This window comes from Vombatus ursinus, unplaced genomic scaffold (assembly GCF_900497805.2).
Source record: "Vombatus ursinus unplaced genomic scaffold, bare-nosed wombat genome assembly UNPS02014825.1, whole genome shotgun sequence".
In the NCBI taxonomy this organism is placed as follows: domain Eukaryota; kingdom Metazoa; phylum Chordata; class Mammalia; order Diprotodontia; family Vombatidae; genus Vombatus; species Vombatus ursinus.
Window position 1 is genome coordinate 5,218,614 of NW_020954603.1, and position 21,307 is coordinate 5,239,920.

Below are 21,307 nucleotides of genomic sequence, written 5' to 3' on the forward strand. Positions count from 1 at the left end.
TATTCTATCTCTTATATTTTGTGTATATAGATGCAGTTTTTAAAAGAGGTCTGGCTCTCGACCAAGGGAAACAACAGGCAGATGACCGCTGCTAACTGTCCGGACAATAAGAGGCTGGCCAAAAAAGCTGGTCCATCAGTACTTAAGTATAGGACAAACATTGCATATGGACAACAAAAGGGCGCAGAATTAAACAGAAGGAAGAAAAGTGACTGGGTGCCACGGTCAAGCTATGCAACAGCATCTCTGAAAATAAAAAAGGAATAGAAAAATCTTACCTGTCGATAGAATTTTTCATAGATTGGGTTTCCACTTGACAACTATAAATTAAAAAAAGAGAATGTGCATTGAGATATTGCTTTTAATTCCTTATAATTATTTGTTTTTTCATGATCAAATGACATTTCACTTGCTGTAATGGGAAGATAAATGCATACTGTTACACGAAACATTCCTCTTCCAATTCCAAGGACAAGTAAAAAAGTTCCTTTTCTTTCCAACTTTCTCTAACAGCACCCATCATTCCTCCTCACTGGGCCGTCTCCCACGGCCTGGCAGATCCAACTCCATACCAGCCAGGACACAGGCCCCATCGCCATCCGCTTGGCCTATGGCAATAGGCCCTGTATCCTTCTGGAAGGCCCAGCTCCCTTTGGGGCTCCTCTCTAGAGCGAGATCCTGCAGGAGGCCTCTCTTGCTTCCCGCCCCACCCCCATCTCTTAGTGCTCTCCATCATCCCCCCCACCTCCCACCAAAATTACATCAGGGTGTTTTCATAGAGCATCTGCATTTACCTAATAGCACTCATCCTGTTACCCCTGTAACAAGTCAGCTCTTTAGGGCAAATGGTCCAGGGGTATTTAGAATGGTACAGGCCTCTGGGATGCCTTCAGCAGAGGGAGGAATGTGGCAGTCAGCATCCAGCTGACAGCAGGGGTCCTGTACTAAGTGGGAACTGGGCAATAATGGGGGAAAGGGGGTTGGCTAGAGAAGGAAAAAGTCCATGGCTCCCCTGAGGGGCAACAAGGGGTGCTGGTCTGTCTTCCCACTGGCAGGCTAGGGGTCCACAATGGAACTCAGCTGATCTCCTGACCTAGGACCCATCCAGGCCTTTTGCCAACCCGTCCCTTTGGAGCAGGAGACAGCTCTCTCTGCCCCTGGCCCCACCCTTCCAGTCATCTCACACTTCACTCTCCCGTTGTTTTGTCTCACTGATTCTCCCACCAAAGCATCTCACCACTTGGACAGCCACTCACTACCAGCCTCGAAGTGCCTGGCCTCTCCCAACAGTCCGAGTCTGGCCATGCCCCTCTCCTGCTCAAGAGCAGCCCAGGCCCAGCAAGTAAGTGCTTTACAAAAGCTCTTGCTAGCAAGCAAGCTAGCTAAGACATTTCAGAAGCTGCCTGTGGCCTCAGGGATAGAACATAAAGTCGGACAGATCTCTTCACTCCAGCCAAGCTGGCCTGGACCTGGAACGCCCTCCCACCTTACTTCTACCTGCAGGAGGCCCCAGTGTTCCTCCTCAGTTCTAGGGCCAGGTCCAAGAAGAGGCCAGGTCCAAGAAGAGGCCTCTTCAGATCCCTGGCCTAGCCCCACCCCTTCGTATGTATACATTTTGTGTTTACTTAACTGGATGCATGCTGTTACCACTGGTAGGAAGAAAGCCCTTTGAAGGCAGGGACTGTATCCCCAGCACCCAGCCCGGGCCTGGCATCAAGCAGTACTTAATAATACTTGAACTGAATTCCTTTCATCACTCCCAGTCTGACAGCCAAGCACAAGGCCAATCCCTCCTTCAGGTGACAGCCCCCAAAGCCTTCATCTCTCCTGGAAGAGAACACTCCCAGGTCCTTCAATCCTACTATGGTAACATCTCGAGGGCCTTTGCTGGGCTGGCTGCCCTCCTACTGACTCTCTCCAGCTCCATGATCCTCCCCAAATGTGGAGGAACTGAACACCCTCCAACCACGCCTCCCTGGCCCAGAACGGCCCAGAACATCAACGCTTCCTCTAAGGCAGCTGGGTGAAAAGGACAAGAACGGGAACTGAGCAGGATGAGAAGGCCTGCATGGGCTGGGATCTGCAAGTCTGGAGCAGGACAAGAACAGTATCCACAAGATCAAAGACCATTTACGTCCTTAAAAGGACACACTGTTTTCCAGCCTTTCCAAGGGAAGGGCACATCTACATCCCGGCGAGGGGACTCCAGGGGCCAGAAGGCAGGCCTCTGTTGGGCTGCTTTGAGATGGACTGTCAACCACTCCTCTAGTCCTTAAAGGGGGAAAGTCATGACTAGGTGACCCCAGATGTGCTTGGAAGAAAGAAAAGATTTCTTTTTGTTCGCTTTGTTAAGGTTTAATGGAATGTTTCTCTTAGCGGCCCAACTGGCTTCCATATTTCCAGGATCTGCAACTGCCCTTGTGGGTACAAACTCTGCTAAAGTCTTGTACAGATGCTCTGAGGGGCACAAACCATCCCTGCCCTGACTCTGCCGGCCTGGTGACTGGCTGGGTCACACTTGGGGGCTGCTCTGACCACACACCCCTCCTCCCTGCTGCTGCGCTGAGGACACTCCCCATCACTCGGCGGCCCCCCGGGTGGGGGGGCCCTGAGCTGGGTCCTCATCATACTGACTGCATTGGAGAGCCACAAGAAACTGCGAGAGAACCCAACAGCTGAATCCAGGGAGTCACAGGGTCCCTGAGGTATTTGCCCAAGGTCGAACAGTGAGACATAAAATCACTTACAATCATTCTTAAATTCTTTAAATAATTATTAGAAGAGAAATTGCTGCATTTAGCTGTCATATCCAGAACTTCTTAAAATATTTCTTTTTTTTCCAGTGGTTGGCTGAGGTACCCCCATCTTCACCTAGAAGTAACACAATGCCACCCATACTCTCCCCATCCCCAAACTGCCAAGCCCTGTTTGACGTCTCAGAGCACACTCTAAATTATGTTATGATTATTTTTGCATAGGGTATGATGTAGATGAAAAAGCTCTGGATTTTATGTCAAAAGGGTTCAAATCCTGACTGCTATTTATACTTATTTGTGACTCAGTCAAGTTATTTACTGTCTCTGGGCCTCGATTTCCTTGTCTGTAAAATGGGGGGGGGGGGGGGTGTCAGACTAAGTGACCTCTAAAATCTCTCCCAGCTCTAAATCTTCTAACTACATGTCCTTGAGTATCTTTTCTCCTTTTAAATCTCATGACTCGATGAAATGGCAACAGGGGTTGTGCGAGTGTCAGAGAGGCTAAAAAAAAGATGGGAAAAACCCATCCCACAATCCCGGGAGTAGCCAAAATTCCACTGTCATCTCTGCACAGCTCATCATTTGGAGGTCTGTTACCCCCAAAATATCAGCTGATGTACAGAAGGTGAAGAATTCAAAGATTTTCCTCAAATCCCAAATTACAGAAAGTTGGTCCAGGAAGGAAACTTAAAGATTATCTAGCCCACCATCCCCTCAATTAACAGAGGATAAAGAGGCCTCCAAACTTGTTCAAGACCCTGCCTCTCAACTGCACCCCCACCTCCACATACACCTGAGGACATCAGTGCCAACAAGGCCTAAGACCTGGCTAAGACTGCTCAAAGTCTTTAGATTCTGCTGGTTTCATCCTACAAAATCCATAAAATCACTTTCCATTCAAACAAGCATCTGAAATAAAAGGGGCAAGACAGCCAAAATATCTAAGGAAAGCAAGATGGCACGAAGGAAAGAAGGGAGGAGATCAGAGCGGCTGGGAAAGCCTCGAAAATGATGGTCAGCATCACCACGTCACAGACTAAAAAGGGAAGTCTCTAAATACATTAATAAATGACAAAAAAGGTGAATGGCTTCCTCCTTCTGGATTCAGCTGCATTCCTCCAAGCAGGTTTGAGGAATCTTGGCAATGACTCACTCCTTAGAAACGTTTATAGCAACAGACCAAATGTGACAAGGGGTTTGTTTCTCAGTAATAAGTTAATAAAGTGATATAATTCTCAAACAATACTTAAACTAGGAACCTATTTCAGAAGATTTTAAGAGCTGAAAACTTGCAAGAGCTAAGCTGGGTCATTTTTGTAGGTAACAGAATAATAGTATTTTCTGAAATGACAGCTTCTAGAGAAGTGTTAAGTTGATTCATTTACACAATCAACAAGTATCTTGGATATGGATAGGCACATGGATGTCCACTCTGGACAGACACTACACTGGAAATCAATTTTCTTCGTGGCAAACGATCTCTGAAGTCCCTTTTGGCTCCACTCCTGGCCCGGTTCCTGGCTTTCTGGACTTCAAAATCATGCCTCTTGTGCTGTCTCATCTGAGAACTTCCCTCCTACTCCAGCAGCCTGCTCACCACTGACTACCCCACTCCACGTGTCCTGTTGGTGAGATCTTCCGAGAGCCTCCATTCAAGGAGGGGCCCAAGCCTGCTGTCTTCATTCCCGGCCCAATTCTGTTTCTGACCTTCTGGGACTTCAAAATCACGTCCTGACGCAGGTCCTTTCTCCCATCCCTCTTCCCAGCCCCCCTTTTTTGTGTTTTTGACCCCCAAGGGCAGGGACTGGCCTTGTGTACTTGTATCCCCTGCACTTAGCACAGTACTTGGCACAGAGAGGATTTAACAAATGCCTTTCATTCATTCATTCACTCCCTAACAAATGCCTTGGTGAAGAGAACTGGGCCACCTCTGGAAGGGGAAAAGTAGCTTATGAAAATACCTACTCAGGGAAAGCGGGTGATCCATAGCAATGGAGGGCAAATTCACACGTGGAGTAGTAAGAATAAAGGACTCAGTTTTGTTCTATCCAATTTGCCAAGAATTTATTAAGCACCTACTTGCTGGCCAGTACCATGCTTGGAGTGGGGGTGGTCCAATGAATCTGTGGTCTCATGTGGACCCTCCCTCCAATGACACAGAATACAGAGCACCGAGCACCTTCCTCCAGCTCTCTTGACCTTGCATGGGCACCAATGGAGCACAGCCACTAAGTGACCTCTAAAATCCCCACCCCCATCGCTCACCCTTCCTTCCTCTCTCCCAGCACTTGACCAGCCCATCTCTCTCTCTTTTCAAAATCAACACCAAGCACAAGTGCTCATCTTTGGGAAAGCAGACTAGCTATCATCAGGTCAGCCAGGGGACAGAAGGCATTTTAAGAAGGCCAACAGGTGTTTCAATGGTGCTGGGGGAAGGAACAGCGACACCGAGGAAAGAAGCATCTATAGTTTGCAAAGTGCCAGCAAGGCTGAAAGTACAAGTATTCCCATTTTACAGATGATGAAACTGAAGCTCCAGACAAGGGGCTCAGCTGCTCTTGGGGGACACAGTAGTCAACATGAGAATCTACCAGAAAAGCAGTGCAAGCCAGGAACAGGGAAAGGGGCAGAGAGGAGGAAGGGGAAGGAGATGGAGGTGGGCCAGCCCTCTATGACCTTAGAATGCCAATCCATCAAGGATCTGTCATTTCCTCAGGGGCAGATGGTAAGCGTTCTTTGATTCAGTAGACGGAGAAGTGCCTGAAGCTCAGAGAGCCAAGGGGACGTGCCTGTAGTACTCACAGAGACAGCACTGGAATCCAGGCCCTCTCAGCACCAAGTCCAGTATGCTCCCCATTACAACCTGCTTTCCTGGTTAACGCAAGGCCACGTGGGGCAGCGGCTCCTAAGTGACTCTTGTCAGCCAGGGCCCAACTGTCCTGGAAAGGCAACTGCAGGTATCTACAGGGACGCACACAGAGAGATCCTATCATCTTATCATCCTATGACCCATTCCACTGGACGCCAGGTCAGACAGAGCAAGTCCATCTGTGGCTGCAAGCTTTTTTTTCCTTGCATTCAAAACAGGAAAGGCTTCAGAAACATCCTGTGCTTTCGATGATTTCAAATCTGATGAACTGAAAATGAACCATCTCCACACCAAAAGAAGGGCAATGATCAGAAATTTGGGGAGTAGATTATGTGGCAGCCCTAGACCAAGCCCTGGTGACAGCGACCTAAGAAGAGACAGGAGGAGGCCAGGCCTCGAGGGCCGCATTTCTAGAGCGCCTGAAGGTCTGCCAAGTGGTCTGCTTCACAGGCATCATCCTCTGTCCTTCACACAGGACATTCCATCTCCTGGCTGCTCCCCAGGCCTGCAACGCTCGACCTCCTCACCTCTGCCTCCTGGCACCCTTCAAATCCCAGCTAAAATCACCCCACCTTCTCCTTTAATGCTAGGGCCTCCCTTCTGTTGATTATTTCCCATCTATAGCTTGCCTATGACTAGGAGTTTCCATGTGTCTCCCGATTAGACAGTGACCTCCTTGAGGGCAGGGCCTGTCTCTTACCTTTCTTCACATCTCCAATGCTTAGCATAGTGACAGGCACATAAGAGGAAATTAATAAATGCTTACTGACTACTGAGGGTGCCTAAGGTATGAAACCAGGGGAAAGAGATAGTTCCTGAGGTTCTTAATTTGTCAGTTAAGAATGAATCCCAACTCCTCCCTGCCAGGGAAAAGGAGACGAGGCAGCTTAAAGACAAAAGAGGTTTGGAACAGACATCATGGGGAGAGTGACAGGATTAATCACACACGAGGAAATCTGGGAAAAGTACAAAGGATTGGAGGGGAGAAGTGAGGGCCCAAAGAGGAGGCGTGTCAGCACAGCCATACTACTTCCTCCTACACAGTTCAACAGCCCCCAGAATGGAGCTGAGGTAGAGGGCAGGAGAAAACCAGCAGGGCAAAGATAGAGTGCAATGATAATAATAATAGTAATAACAATAATAATAATAATAATAATAATAGTCAAGCACTGAGAGAGTGATTTAGGCTTTGCAAACTGGTTAACTGGAGAGGACCATGATCATGATTTCAAAGGGTGTAAAGGGAATATATGTCAACAGCAGGGAAGACCATTCAATAATAAATAAGTGTGCATACATACACACACACACACACACATACACAGAGTGATAAGGTTTTAAAGAAAATAATTCCAGGTTAAATCACTGAAGTTCTTACCGACCTTTTATCAAAGCAATGTTTATGCTATAGCTAGCAGAAGAATGTCTTCTCACAATGGACTCAATTTTAAGAGAAACTCTTTCACATTAATCACTGAATTTTGAAGTCATCAGGCAGTTTTTCTACCCTTCTGAGTCCCTCCCTTACAACCACTGTGGCTCATCTAGTCTTCTGTCCCCGTTCTGTTCCACTTCAAAAGCTCAGAACCCCATTCCCAGTCTTTCCTCCTTTCCTCCAGCTGTGGATAACAGGGTGGCTCTTCTCTTGACAAGGGCAGCCCCTCTACACATGCCCACTGGAATCCTTCCCCTCCAAACTTCTCTGACTAGCTGCACCCACTACCACTCACACTCTCAAATCTCCAGCATCTCCCTAACCACTGCTTCCTTTCTTGTTGCTTACAAATGCAGGCAAGTCTCCTCCACCCTTTAAAAACAACAACAACAAACTTTCCTAGGCCGTAACACTCTCTCTAGCTCCTAGGCTGCTTCAGAATCCATGTTGAGCCCTTTAACTACTACAGGAAGGCCTCCAAGCATCCAACCTGGCTGTCTCCGTCTCTCACCTCATCAACTCCCATGAGCTGTGGATGATTCCCAAACCCATAGTTTCTCTCCTGATTTCCAGTCCCACTTCACTAATGGCTGTTGGACGTCCAAAAATGAACTTGTCCTTCCCAGACCCTCCCCTTTTCCAAATGTCCCTATTTCTTTCAAGAACCCTATCGTTCTTGCAGTCTTCCAGACTCATAGCCTCAGCATTACTGAAGATTCCTCACTTTGCCTCATCCCACATGTCCAATCAGTTGCCAAATACAGGTTGTAGACCTGGGTGACTGGGAGGATAGTACAGTTATCCTTTTTACATCATGACTTTCCCCATCGCAGTTGCAAGATATTGTGTGTCAGCATAAGAAACTAAATGGGAATTTGGGGGGAGTTTTGTGAAAGCCACAGATGACCAGTTTTGTAGAAGCCACAAACAACCACGCAAAGAACACAGAAAAAGTTTAGAAACTCAGAAATGCATAAAATATACATATAGAGTATTAGCTAATATCAACCCAAATTTTACAATAAGGTGCTGTAAACACCCCATAAAAGAAAAGGAAAAAATTTTAACTTCTTCTCTGGTACAAACAGAGGGCCAAAAAATTTTACACCGATTCTCCAGATCGAGGGGACACTGTACCCCTAATTCCCACGATGTGGAAGGGATAACTGTAGTGTCCTCAATAGTAATGGAGAAGTTCGGAGGAGAGTATCTGAAGGGTAAAAATAATGAATTCTATTTTGGACATGTTGAGTTTGACATGTCAAGGGAGCATCCAGTTCAAAACATCCAACTAGGCAGCTGGAGATGCGAGAATGAGATTCAGGAGAGAGGACAGGGCTAGATCATGTGGCCTTCTAGGTCCTTGGGTGAGGCCTCTTGACTGAGTCCAAGCTTTACAGAACAAATCCTTTTATTAAGGGGATTTGTTCTATGAAGTTTGGATTCAGTCAAAGGGCCACTTTTGAAGACCCAGAGGGCCACATGTGGCCCTGAGGCCAAAGGTTTCCCACCCCTGGGCTAGATAAAGAGATTGGAGAAACATCTACATAGAGATTATAACTGAGCCCAGAGGCACTGATGAAGTCACCAAGTGAAAGAGGATATAGACAGAGATAAAAGAGAAAGCCCTCTGCCCTCGACAGAGCCCTGGGGAATAACTAAGGTTAATGGGTATGATCTGGATGAAAATCTGACAAAGGAGACTAGAAAGAGCAGTCAGGTACACAGAAAGAGAAGCAAGGAGTGAAGAAGCTAGAGAAAAGAATATCAAGGAGATGAGGGTGACTGACAATGTCCAAGGCTACAAAGAGGTCAAGAAGGATGAGGTCTGAGAAGAGGCCACTGGATGTGGGCAGTTAAGAGACCACTGATAACTCTAGAAAGATAGCAGTTGAGGCTCAATGACAGGTCAGAAGATAGGGCATGTAGTGACTTTTTCAAGTTCAGCTAAGAAAGGGAAGGAGATATAGGAAGATAGCTGGTGGTCACAGTAGAATCTTGTGAGGTTTAACAATGGGGAAGACTGGAAGAATTTATGACCAAACAAGAGATAGAGAACATTATGAAGTGTAAAATGGATAATTTTGATTATATTAAATTAAAAAGGTTTTGCAAAACAAAACCAATGCAACCAAGATTAGAAGGAAAGCAGAAAGCTAGGAAACAATTTTTACAGCAAATATTTCTAATAAAGGCCTTATTTCTCAAATATAGAGAACTGAATCAAATTTATAAGACTACAAGTCAATTCCCCAATTGATAAATGGTCAAAGGATATAAATAGGCAGTTTTCAGAAGAAGAAATCAAAGCTATTTATAGTCATATGAAAAAATCCTCCTAATATTACTGATTATAGAAATGAAAATTAAAACAACCCTGAGGTACTACCTCACACCTATCCGATTGACTAATATGATAGAAAAGGAAAATGATGAATGTGAGAAGGGATGTGGGAAAATTGGGACAAACTGTTGATAAAGTTGTGAACTGATCCAACCATTCTGGAGAACAATTTGCAACTGTGCCTGAAGGGTTACAAAACTGTGCATACTCTTTGATCCAGCAATACCACTTTTAGGTCTGTACCCTAAAGAGAGCCCAAGAACAACAACAACAAAGGGAAAAGGACTTACTTGTACAAAAATATTTATAGCAGCTCCTTCTGTGTTGGCAAAGAATTGGAAATTGAGGGGATGCCCATCGGTTGGGGAATGGCTGAGCAAGTTATGGTATATGAATATAATGGGACCCTACTGTGCCATAAGTATTGGTGAGCAGGATGCTTTCAGAAAAATCTGGAAAGACTTACGTGAACTGATGCCAGAGAAGTGAGCAGAAGCAGGAGAAAGAACACTGTGTACAGTAACAGCCACACTGTATGATGATAAACTATGACTGACTTGATTCTTCTCAGCAATACAATGACCCAAGACAATTTCAAAGATCTCATGATGAAAAATGCTATCCACATCCAGAGAAAGAACTGATCGTGTCTGAATGCAGATCGAATCGTGCTATTTTCTCTTTTAAAATGGTTTTCACTTTTTTTTTTCCTTTTGGTCTGTTTCTTCTTTCACAACTTGACTAATATGGAAATATGTTTTACATGATTACATATATAACCTATATCAAATTGCTTACTGTCTTAGGGAGGGAGGGAGAAAATTTGGAACTCAAAATTTTTAAATGAATGTTAAAATTTATCTTTATGTGTAACTGGAAAAAATAAAATACTACTAAAAATTTTACCTATAAGTTTCCAAGAAAAAAAATGGGAAAGAGTTAAGGTGTTTGCAGGCAACCAAGGAGGAGTCAGTAGACAGGGAGAGAATAAAGATTAGAGAGAGTAGGGATGATGGTAAGGGCAATCTGCTGGAGAAGACATGACAGGATAGAATCAAGGAAGGGCATATGTATTACAGAGAGGTTGGCCTTAATAAGCAGAAGGGCCACGTCATCATCTGAAAGAGGAATAAGGGAAGAGAAAGTTTGAGAACTTGAGTGGAGAGGAGGGAGCTTTTGGCAAATAGTCTCAGTTTTTTCAGTAAAACATGAGACAAAGTCCTCAGCAGAGGATAAGAGAAGAGTGACAGGGAAGGCTTGAAGGAGATATGAAAAGGTTTGGAAGAGCTTCTCAGGTGAAAGGGAAAGGGAATCAATACAGGAAGGAGTAGCTGGATTTCTTTACTGTCACGGAAGTCCAGTTGCATAATTATAAGGGATTCAGCTCAGTTTTGTGACATCCGCCAGTTCCGCTTAAAGGGGGAAGGCTGTCGGACTCACTCAGTCGGGGTTTGGCAAGGCATAGGCTGGCAATAGGCCTAGGGAGTAATGGACCCCAAGTGCAGAGGAAGGCATAGAGCTGAGCAGTTTCATCAAGGGGTCACAGCTTAGCCAGAGCAAGGGTGATGGTCTAGGACACAACTGAGAATGAAAGGACTGAAAGTCTTCATGAAAACAAAGAGTGGGCCTAATAACAGACAAGCATAGGCAGAGGGGAAAGATAAAGGAGCACGACCTAAGGAAATTCACTATTCTTCTACTGAACATGGAAGAGGTAGCCTTGTGCACGATGGTGCTATCTATGTCATGAATTCCACGAAGCCATTGTTGAATCAGGAAGGCTGGGTGTCCCACATGTGTCGACAGATGCACATCTTTTTATTCCCTATTCTCCGTTTGAATTTCCTTTCCCCGTTTCCCCACTGGCTGGGTACTATAGAGGTTACAGCCCATCCGAAGTGCCTAATGTCCCCACGAGAGTATCCGCCCCTAATTACATCTCCCACTCCCCACAATTCGGCCACCCTGGCCCTTATTTGGGTATGCCCACACCCCTTCTACTTGGGATACAGATGTGTTCATCTATGCCTAACCTCAGAACCGGTTTTCGCTGGTCAGTCCATTCACCCACCAACTCCACTTTATGGCTTTCCTTTGTTCAACTTCCACCCAGCCCCTAGACTTGCACCCTTGTGGAAATGAAAACCAGCCATTTCCCATACTCCCTCCCAGTCCAAACTGACTCCAATGCTGCCATGTAGGCGTTCAATCCGATTGAGTGACATGCAGAAGAAGAAACATCCCCAAACACATTTTCCATAACGGAGAGACCCACTGGTACAGCCTGTTCATTGAATAAATGTGTGACATACATCTTACGGTCTACATCTTATCTACCACACTAGGTTTGTAAGCTCCTCAGGAGCATGGCCTAGTTTTAATCGTCTTCCCATCCCCCTCAGCACCTACCAAGGCTCAATAATTACAGTGGCCACAAACAGAATCCATATCCCTCACAGCACTTGTACCAGGTCTCAAATATTTGCTGGACTACATGAAAACAATTTTATCCAGGACAGATGAGATGTGAGCTAGGTGCAGCATACAGGCTACTAAGTGGCTGGTTTATAAACCCAAAGAAAATAGGCTTGGCTCCACTGCTATAATTAACCAAACAAGGGCTCCACGCAAAGAGCCCACAACTGCTTTATATAGCCAAGCAGGAACCTGATATATGGATGTTTCTTAAGCTTCACAGCTCCTCTGAAAAAGACAGCAGCTTGTCCCCAGTTCAGTGCCCATCTGTCTATCTGGCAGGCGTCTGAAAGGGTGCAGCGCTTCTAAGATCCCTCAACAGGCAGTAAGTAGCTATCGATCTTGAATGATGCCAGCCAAATCAATAAAAGGTTTACAGACTTTGCTGAGTGCTTTCCTGTATGCCAGGCCTCTAGGGATTCTCTCATTGACCACACATCTCCTCTCCACAGAGAACCTCGCCGACAGGCACTCAAGCTTGGCCTTCCTCATGTGTGCGTGCACACACAGAATTGTTCAACTCTGTGTTAACTCTTCAGAAAGGACAGGACTTTAAAAAGCTTTGGTGAGTTTTCCATTTGGAGGCAGAAGCAGATGAGCCACAAATGTGATGCTGTTTCTTACAGATTACTATAAATGCCCAAGGATTCACCATCACTTGTCCAACTGGTTCACAAGTCATTTCTGAGCCAAAGGGCAGCCTGCACATACAAATATTCCTCGCAAAGAGGTAACCTTACAACAATTAGCCGCGTGAATTATTCTATCACCAGAAATGTCCAGATGTTTAAGACTCCTCCATCCCCACACACTGCTGACTCACCTCCACAGGACTTTCTCTGCCAGGCCACAGAAACCTTCTCACCCTGGAAGCTCACTCTCCTGGAATACTTCTCACACTGTGAGTCCCCCTTCGGCCTCTCCCTCTGATTGGCTTGCTCCTCCCTGAACCTCCATTTTAAGGAGGATGCCCAGGTCGACCAGCCAGGCCTTCATTTCTCTCCAGGCTTTGGGCACGGCTGGCTCATCACCATACAGGCCTTTCTCCCATGCCCCCTCACCAAAGACCTTCTCCTTCCCACACTTCAGCTTCCTTTTATCTGTGACTCCCTCTCCTCCCCCAAGAACAGAAGCTCCTTGTGGGCAGAGACTGTCAGTCCTTCTGCTTAATAAAAGCTTGCTGACTTGCTTTAGGGCTCTCAACTACAAAGCCATCCAAGCAAAACCCGAAGGTTTTACAATTGAATCAATAATCCCTATCCTGGCAGCACTTTCCTCCGTGACCTCATTACAGAGTGCATTTGGAAAAGCCTGGAACCAAGAAGCACAAGGCCAACTCTCTCACAGAACCCCGTGACCCTGAGAGACTCCAGCTGCTTGAGGAGAGGGTGAGCCTCTTTGGGCCTCTCACTCGGTTCCTCTCTCTTACAGGCTTCCTGGACACAACAACCCAAGGGGGCTCCCCTGGGGCACAGTCACTGTGATTGTGTTTGTGTATCCAGCTGCCTCCAGAGCACGTGTGAGCCCAAGGGGGCAAGAGCTTAGGCCCTGAAGGTACTGCCTTCCCAAACACAAGGGCACCTTCACAGCCCAACAAGGCAGCAGACAAACTGAAGAGACATCAACTGCTACGCTAGAATACAGTATTCCACCCCTCAGCAAGCACTTGCTATGCACTAGGCACTGCCAGAGATGCTCCCCCCAAACCTGACGCTGCCCTCAAGGAACAGATTCTGAGAGGCAGGCAACGTGCAAATAGGGGGACAAAAAGATACGCTGGTAATCCCTGAGGGAAGAAGGCACAAGGCAATGCCTCCTGCAGAAGCTGAAGGAAGTCTGGGAACCTAAGAGACAAAGGTGAGTTGGGGGTTGGGGACGGGGGCTGCCAAGACAAAGGCCCCACCGAGTCAGAAAATGGAGTACTGTGTGCAAGGAACAGGGAGAGGCGGATTCAGGCCAATCACAGAGTCAATGCAGAACAGAGTCAAATGTCAGGAGACTGGAAATGTAGCTCAGCGGAGGATGGACTGGCTTAGGAGAAGTCTAGAGGCAGGAAGATGAGAAGGTCATTGTAATAGTCCAGGAGAGCAGCAATGAGGGTCTGTACAGGGGAGGGGGGTGACCGTATAAGGCAAGAGGGTAGAAATGACAAGACCTGGCATGAGGGAGCCTGAAGAGTCCAGTTTGGCCTGGGGTGATAAGAGTATGGTGGTTCCTTCAACAGTAATTAGGAGGTTGAGAAGATGGAGGACCTGGGAGAAGAAGGAGAATGCATTCAACTGTGGACACACTAAGTGTCTACAGGACATCCAGTTCGAGATATCCAAAGGGCAGCTGGTGATGTGGGAGCAGAGCTCAGGAGAGGGATGAGGCACGATGGCTACCAGGTGAATGAATAAATGAATAAATGAATGACATGTGTGTCACTGAATGAATGATATGATATGAATGGATGATAAAGTGCCTTTATCAAGCACTTATGTGCAAAGAACTGTATTAAGTGCTGGGCTACAATGAGAAAACCAAGGCATATCTTGCTATCAAGAAGCTCGAATTCTAATGGGGGGAACAATCTCTACATCGAGAGGAGAACCAAAGGGACCTAATAAAATCATCCAATAAGACTGAGAAAACTAAAGAGATGTGGAGGACACTGCATGACACTGATGCAAACCTAGCAAAGGAGAACCAAGGAAAAGCCATGCCACAAAAGCCCCGAGAGGAGAGGGCGATGGCCGGCGTCAAAGGCTACGGAGCAGTCCGAAGGGATCAACGATGGCGTGCAGCTGCTTCTAAAGGCGTCACGTATCCAGGCATACTTTTTACAAGTGCCGCCACAGAAATCTTCCACTGGCCTCACCTCTATTAGTTGATACATTTTTATTACCTTATCTAGTGGCCATTAACAAAGTGAATCAACACTTCCACAAAGACCGCATCGTTTGTTTTGACTAACAAGCCCTCCTGGCTGCTCGGTCCCATTTGTCCCGTCCTGTCCTGTCCCGTCCCCATGTGGCCAGGTGCAGACACTCGGTCCAATCACCTCAGCTCCTTTCCAGCTCTACCCATCTCCGGGCCTTTCCTAACTGCATGGGTGCCCATCACTGCATGCGTGAGCTGCCCACTGCTGTTCCACCATGAAGAGTCATGCACTCAGTCAGCCTCAGATCATCCAGGCCATGGAGAAGGGCCATAGTACATTTTGATTTTGCAAAGAAAAACAGGCTCTTTCAAAGCAGGGGATGGGAAGCAGGGGGAGAGGACAAAAGGAAAAGAGGAAAGGGTTAAAAAAATTACTTGTCCAGAAATCATCCCTAATTACCAGCTTAATTTCAGATTAAGTTAGAGATCAAGCGCAGGATCTGGCATCTAGAACAAGTTTCCCCATACTCAAACGCTTTCCACGGATTCTCTCATTGGAACCTCCTAATAACCCTAGGTGCCTACTTTACTAGGCGCCGGACACAGCTCTAAGTGCTGGGGACACAGAGACAAACGTGAACCACTGTGTGGAGGGGCAGAATGTGCGATCTGGTGAGAAAGGCGGGACAAGGCCGGGAGGTGGAGAGCTCCAAGTGCCTGAGAGCAGGACCTCTGTTTGATCTCAGAGCTGGGAAAGAGTCACTTACGGATGAGAAAATAGAGGCCGAGGACCTTGCTTCTAATCACTGCTCTGGGCACGGTTGGGGCTTAGAACGCAGGAAGGCCCTCCTCCTGGCATTTACAGCCTATTTGGCTGGTGTGAGAATAAAGGAATTAATTTCTTAGATGAAAAAGGAAACAAATTCAGATCAGCTACTCCCTCTGCCTCCACGTCACCTTGGCAACCAGCCAGGCAGGGGCAGCAAAGCATTCAGTCCCCAGCTGCCCCTTGGCTGGGCCTTTCAGAAGCCAAATAGCCTCAGTTCATCCTGAGGACTGGACCAACCGAAGTGCTGCCAGGGCCACCCCATACTGGGCACTCTGTGTCTGCCATGGAGGCAGGGGAAAGAGAGTAAGGGGATAGAGGGGTGAGGAGGGGGCAACTGTAGCCGAGGCCATGACAGGAGAAAGGAGAAAACTAAGTCCCAGAAAGTTAGGTGACCTGGCCCAAGAAGCGGTGCCCTTCACCCAGACCGCTCTCAAACTTTTGGGTGTGTACAGCGGCACTTCACAGCCTCCTCGATTGTCAGAAACGCAGGCCTTAACCAAGCAGGTGTCATTGACCCAGAACCCCCGAGCTGGCACAGCTCTCAGTCGGGTTCAGCTCAGCGTCAGTTTTATGGGGAAGGTTGACATGGCGGGGGCAGGGCGGACAACAGACTTGTCTATACCCACAGTCTTCTACCTCAGCGATGAATTAAAGGGGGCTGCAATTTTTTTCACAGTTGTCCTCCGGTAAATATTTTTCATGAGCACTGCAGTACAGAATGACCAAAGGTCCCACAAAATGAAGTCTCCTATCATCTACAGACACACAACAAAGCCAGCTCCTTCATTCACCATCCTTCCATAGAGCTGCAACTTCCTTTTGTCTTTGTCTGGTTTTGGGGGAGCATCCAGGGCCTCCATTAGAATGGCCAGGCAATGCACAAGATTTCACGTTTAGAGCGCACAGACCGAGTGAAAACTGTCATCCTTAGAACTCTCTGCCTCCTTTTCCCACCGCCTTTCAATGGCTGTCCTGTACATTTGTCCCACAGGTCACCATGGCCAAACGAGTCATCACCAAGGGATGAGCCAGTTGTGAGGGAGCCTCTCCATCTTTGGTTGAGCTAATCTCCTGAAAGCAGACAGGCTGGCGTCAGGTCAGTACTCAAAGCCTTTCAATCACAGCAATCCCTACGTTCACTGACAAAGAGTTCTAGGACCCATGGTCGCAGCCACTTTGGATAAGGTGGCAAACAGGGAAACATCTGCCAATGCAATAAAAATAGAGGATGCTGAAAGATGACATGAAGCTCTCTGACATCATGCCAGAACGTTCAACAGCTAAACACGGATACCAGGAAAAATGAAACATGGATGCATGGATATTGGAAAGAAAGTCCTGGAAAAACAAAACAGTGACTCCATGTTTAGGAAGTGTCTGAAACACAAAGGCCTCCTGAAAGTACTAGAGAGCAAACATTTATTTTAAATGAAAGTGAGCTGGGATCAATTTTATTTCGAGATGGACAGTTAGCTAGAGGCACCAAAGAGCAGCCAGGAGCCCAGGAGACAATGGACAGGGCAGTGAGAAAGCCCACCCACAAAGGTCAGGATACCGAGCTCCTGTGCAGGGCCAGCTGCTGACGACAGCCAAGGTTGAGCACAGAGCGTGGCCATGCAGCCTTGGCCCAGGCCCAGGCCTTGTGACCAGGACTGCCTGGCACACTGCACTGAGAAAGCCAAAGACTTGTTAAAGATGGCGAGCAAGCAAGGAGATGACCCCATGGGCCTCATCCCCAGCATGCCCAAGGAGAGGTGATGATGGTACAGCAGGACAAAGAATCCTTGGCGTCAGGGTCCAAAGACCCGGGTTCAAATCCCAGCTCTTCCGCTCCCTGCGGGGCAAGGCAATTTCCCTGGGCCTCAGGTATCTCATCTATAAAATGAGGAGACTGGATTCACTTGATGACCTTTAAAATCCTTTCCAGTTCTGAATCTATGATCCTATAATGCCTATCACCAATGAAAATATCAGCCCTCTTTTCAGTGGTCATCAGGAGTACTGACCCAGAGCACAGAAATGTTTTCGCCTTGAAGCAAAGATTGAGAGGAAGGGACTGGAGACTAGTGGCAGGTGGCGGGATTCCCTTGTGGGCACTCGGATCTGGACCAGAAACATCGAGGGAGGATCAGGAGGGCAGCTCTTTGTGCTCCCGGGGTTGGGACTGCCCCCCGGTTCATGACGGTTAACAGCTTCTTCCCTCGGCGGCCTGCCTGGCCCCGGCTCCTCAGGCTGTGAGGCTACGAGGAGGTGGTGCCAACTTTGGTTCTCCCAGGAACAGGACTGAGTCATTTCTCACAGATCACAAGGCAGCAATGAGGTGAGTGCCCTCCTCTGGAAAAGAACCCCAGTTCTGTAGGGCTTTCCCCCTCTGTACTCAGGGCCGATGACAAAAGGGGAAGCCTGGGGAGACAGGCTACTTGGATTTGCCAGGTGAGGTTTCCTTCGACCAGGATGGCACTCGGGCCCACTTCAGCCTGGCACCAGCCTCCAAGGGAAATCTTCCAGCAGGAAGGCAGAGCCTCCTTCTGACTGGGAGGCTGGCCCTGCAGGAGCAATCCCAAGTGTTTCTAGAAGCTTTAACACAGAAGGCTTGGGAGTGATGGCCAGAAAAGGCCCTCAGGAGGCTGCAGAACAGCCTTAAGCCTCCTGCGTAATTAAGGGGGCAGTAGATGACTGGAGGTGGGGAAAGCCCATCTTTCCCAAAGCAAAATGGGCTGTAATTAATACTTGTCCCTGGCATTGCTCATTTGCCCTCTTCAAGAGAAACAGCTTGTTGAAGGACCCCTCAAGAGAAGAGGGAAGGGTAGGAGGGCAATCTCTACCTTCTTGGGAGTGGGCAGCTCGCAGGGGACCTGCCAGAGGACAGACCAGCTAGCAGCTGGGACCAGTTAGCCAGGGGTCACCATGGTCTGTTAGAGCTCTCTGTCACAGGCTGAACATCATCTGGTCCTGTTCATACCAATTGTTTACTTAACACAACGGACATGAGGACATCCTATTTTCCTAGTGGTTTGAGTTTTAAAAATTTTTAACTTCAAAAAAAATCGTTGTATTGCTGTGACCCTGAGCCCAGTGTGACATTTAGCCTCTCGGGGGCCCCAGATGGGGCACAGCAGGTGCAGATTTGCATTACTAGGAGGGTCCCTGCATCAGCCACCCCAAAAACAGAAACCAAGAAAACCATGCCGGGGTTGTCCCTGCCCCCCATGAGTTCTGGGAAGAAAACGCCAATGTAAGTGATCTAAGAGAATTCACTAAATTCAGCATCTCCTCTGTACCAAGCACTGGGGCACACAAAGATAAAAAATATCATCACTGCCCTCAAGCTCATATTCTAATGGAGTAAAATACAATATACACAGATAAGTCATTGTAAAACATAAGCAGAATAAATGCCAAGTAACCAGGGAGAGGGAAGGGAGGAGGGGAGAAGATCACCAACATGTGGGGATAGCAGGGAAGGCCGCCTGTGGGAGGTGGCCTGTGAGCCGAGCCCTGAAGGGAGTTGGGGCCCTAAGTAGAAGGAGAGAAAGCATTCCGGGCACAGGGAGGGGGAGGTCCGCAAAAGCCAGGCTCAGGCCAGTTCAGACTGTTTTCAAGAGGCAAGAGGGAGCTTCTAAAGGTTTTTTTAACAGAAAAGTGAGATGGTCAGACCTATGTCTCAGCAAAGTGACTTTGGCTGCTATGTCAATGCTGGACTAGAGAAGGGCAAGGCTGGGAGGAAGAAGTCCCATTAGAAGGCTGGCTAAATCCCCTACCTTTCCTCCCTTCACAGCCAAGAAAAAGCCCCAGTTGATCTCTTCTCCTCTCCTCTCCCCTCTTCTCTCACTTCTGTCTCTCTCGCTCCCCTCCCCCTCATCCCTTCTCAGGCGCCACTTCTGGGTCGCCATCCACGTACCACTCCCTAAGCACCGCAGTCCCCAAGGCTCTGTCCTGGGCCTGCTTTTTTTTTCTCTCTTGGCCCCTCTGAGTGATCCATCTCTCTATGGATGACTCCAGCTCTATCTGGATGCAGCCCTGGTCTCTCTTCCAGAGCTCCAGGCAGTCCCATGTCTCCAGTCTTGCCAAAAACCCAACCTTTTTCTTTTCCCTTAAGTCCCACCTTCTTCCACCTCTGCCATTACTGCTCAGGGCATTGGCACCCTTCCAATCACCCAGCCTCACCACCTCACAATCATTCTTCACTCTTCAGTCTCCCTTCCTCAACTTGGTGGATTCTAATTTCACAACCTCTCTAGGGCCCCATCATCTCCGGTCTATCACACCTGGTCTATGTTAATGGCCTCCTCGTTGGTCCCACAACCGCCACAGCTGTCTGAGTGATCCTCCAGCCCCGCTCTGATCACGTCACTCTCCCTTTCAAGAAGCTCCCACAGCTCCCTGCTGTTTGGCATTTAAAATCCTTCCAAGGCTCCAGTCTATCTTTGCAGATGGACAGCACATCATTCCCCACCCTTCACCCCCCAACGTTCTAGCCAAGATGCTCTACTTGCTCTTCCTTTTTACCAGCGGCTGCTTAATTAAAAAGTCAAGCAGGCCCCTGAGGTTCTGGGCCTCGGCGGCCATGAGTATGAAGGTGCCCTTCATGGAAATCAAGGAACTGGCCCCGTCTGGAGAGCCAGGTGTGGATAGATGTCCAACAGGCAGCTACTGGTGCAGGCCTGGGGATTAGGAGAGAGATCAGGGTTGAATGTCCAGCTTTGAGAATCAACTGAGTAAAGACGAGATCACTAAGAGAAAGAAAGAGTAGACAGGGTACAGAAGGAGGCTAGGAGACTTGGGGAATGCCCAAGCCAAGGAACAAGACTGAGAAAGGTCAGTCAGAGGCTGGAGAAAACGAGAAGTAATGAGTGTCACGGAAGCCTCGGAGGAGGGAAGGGAGATCAGTGGCATCAAAGGCAGCAGAGATGTCCAGAAAGAGGAGACGATAACAGGTGACTAGATTTGGCAGTGAAGAGACCACTGGTAAAGTAGGAGAGCAGCATTTCTGGTGCGTCGGAGGGTCAGAAGCCAGACCGCTGGAGGTTTAGGTGGAAATGACTGATGAGGAAGCCGAGGGAACGCCTAGAGGCAACTCTTCCTGGGAGTCTGGCTATGAAAAGAAGAGATATAACCACAGGATCAAGTGAAGATTTCTTTTTTTGTTTAATGGCGAGACTACTACATATTTCCTGCCTTCTCCATAGGTGGGGAAGTGATAAAGGGTGAGAATCTGGAGCTGAAAATAAAAATTTAAAAAAAAAAACTGTACGGTTCTGCTAAGCCCATACTCCAAAGAACTCAATGATAAAAAGTCCAATCTCAGATATATACACCTTAATATTGACAACAGTACTTTCGATGGTAGCAAAGCCCTGGAAACAAAGCAGATAGGGCTAAACTAACAGACATACATCAGTAGAGTGCAATATTACCGTCCTTCAGCTGGTGACTGATGAACACAGAAGCATGAGAAGACTTATCTGAACGGACACAAAATGAATCCAAGGAACAATATCAATGGGAAGAGTACATCTACTAGTAACACCAACAAAACAATCCAAACCAAATGCTGCGAAATGATAACCACCAACCTGGCCCCAAAGAGGAGCTAGAAAAAGCCATCTCCAGACCCCACTTCCTGGAGAGAGGGGGGTCCAAGGGCATGGAATGCTGCATATGCCATCAGACTTTTCTGATGGGGGGGCTTAGTTTTGCTGAGCTTTTTCTCTCTTCTTTTTAAAAACGATTATAT

The 21,307-nt window shown here is 47.6% G+C and overlaps 1 protein-coding gene across 1 annotated transcript in view; it reads right to left on the reverse strand.

Annotated features, from left to right (window-relative positions):
• The window catches only part of EPS15 (epidermal growth factor receptor pathway substrate 15), a 136,683-nt gene that overhangs the window by 100,843 nt on the left and 14,533 nt on the right, over positions 1 to 21,307 (reverse strand). Inside the window, exon 2 of the mRNA XM_027838178.1 lies at positions 279 to 320. Within this exon, the coding sequence (XP_027693979.1) occupies positions 279 to 320 (42 nt within the window). The remainder of the gene's footprint in view (positions 1 to 278; positions 321 to 21,307) is intronic.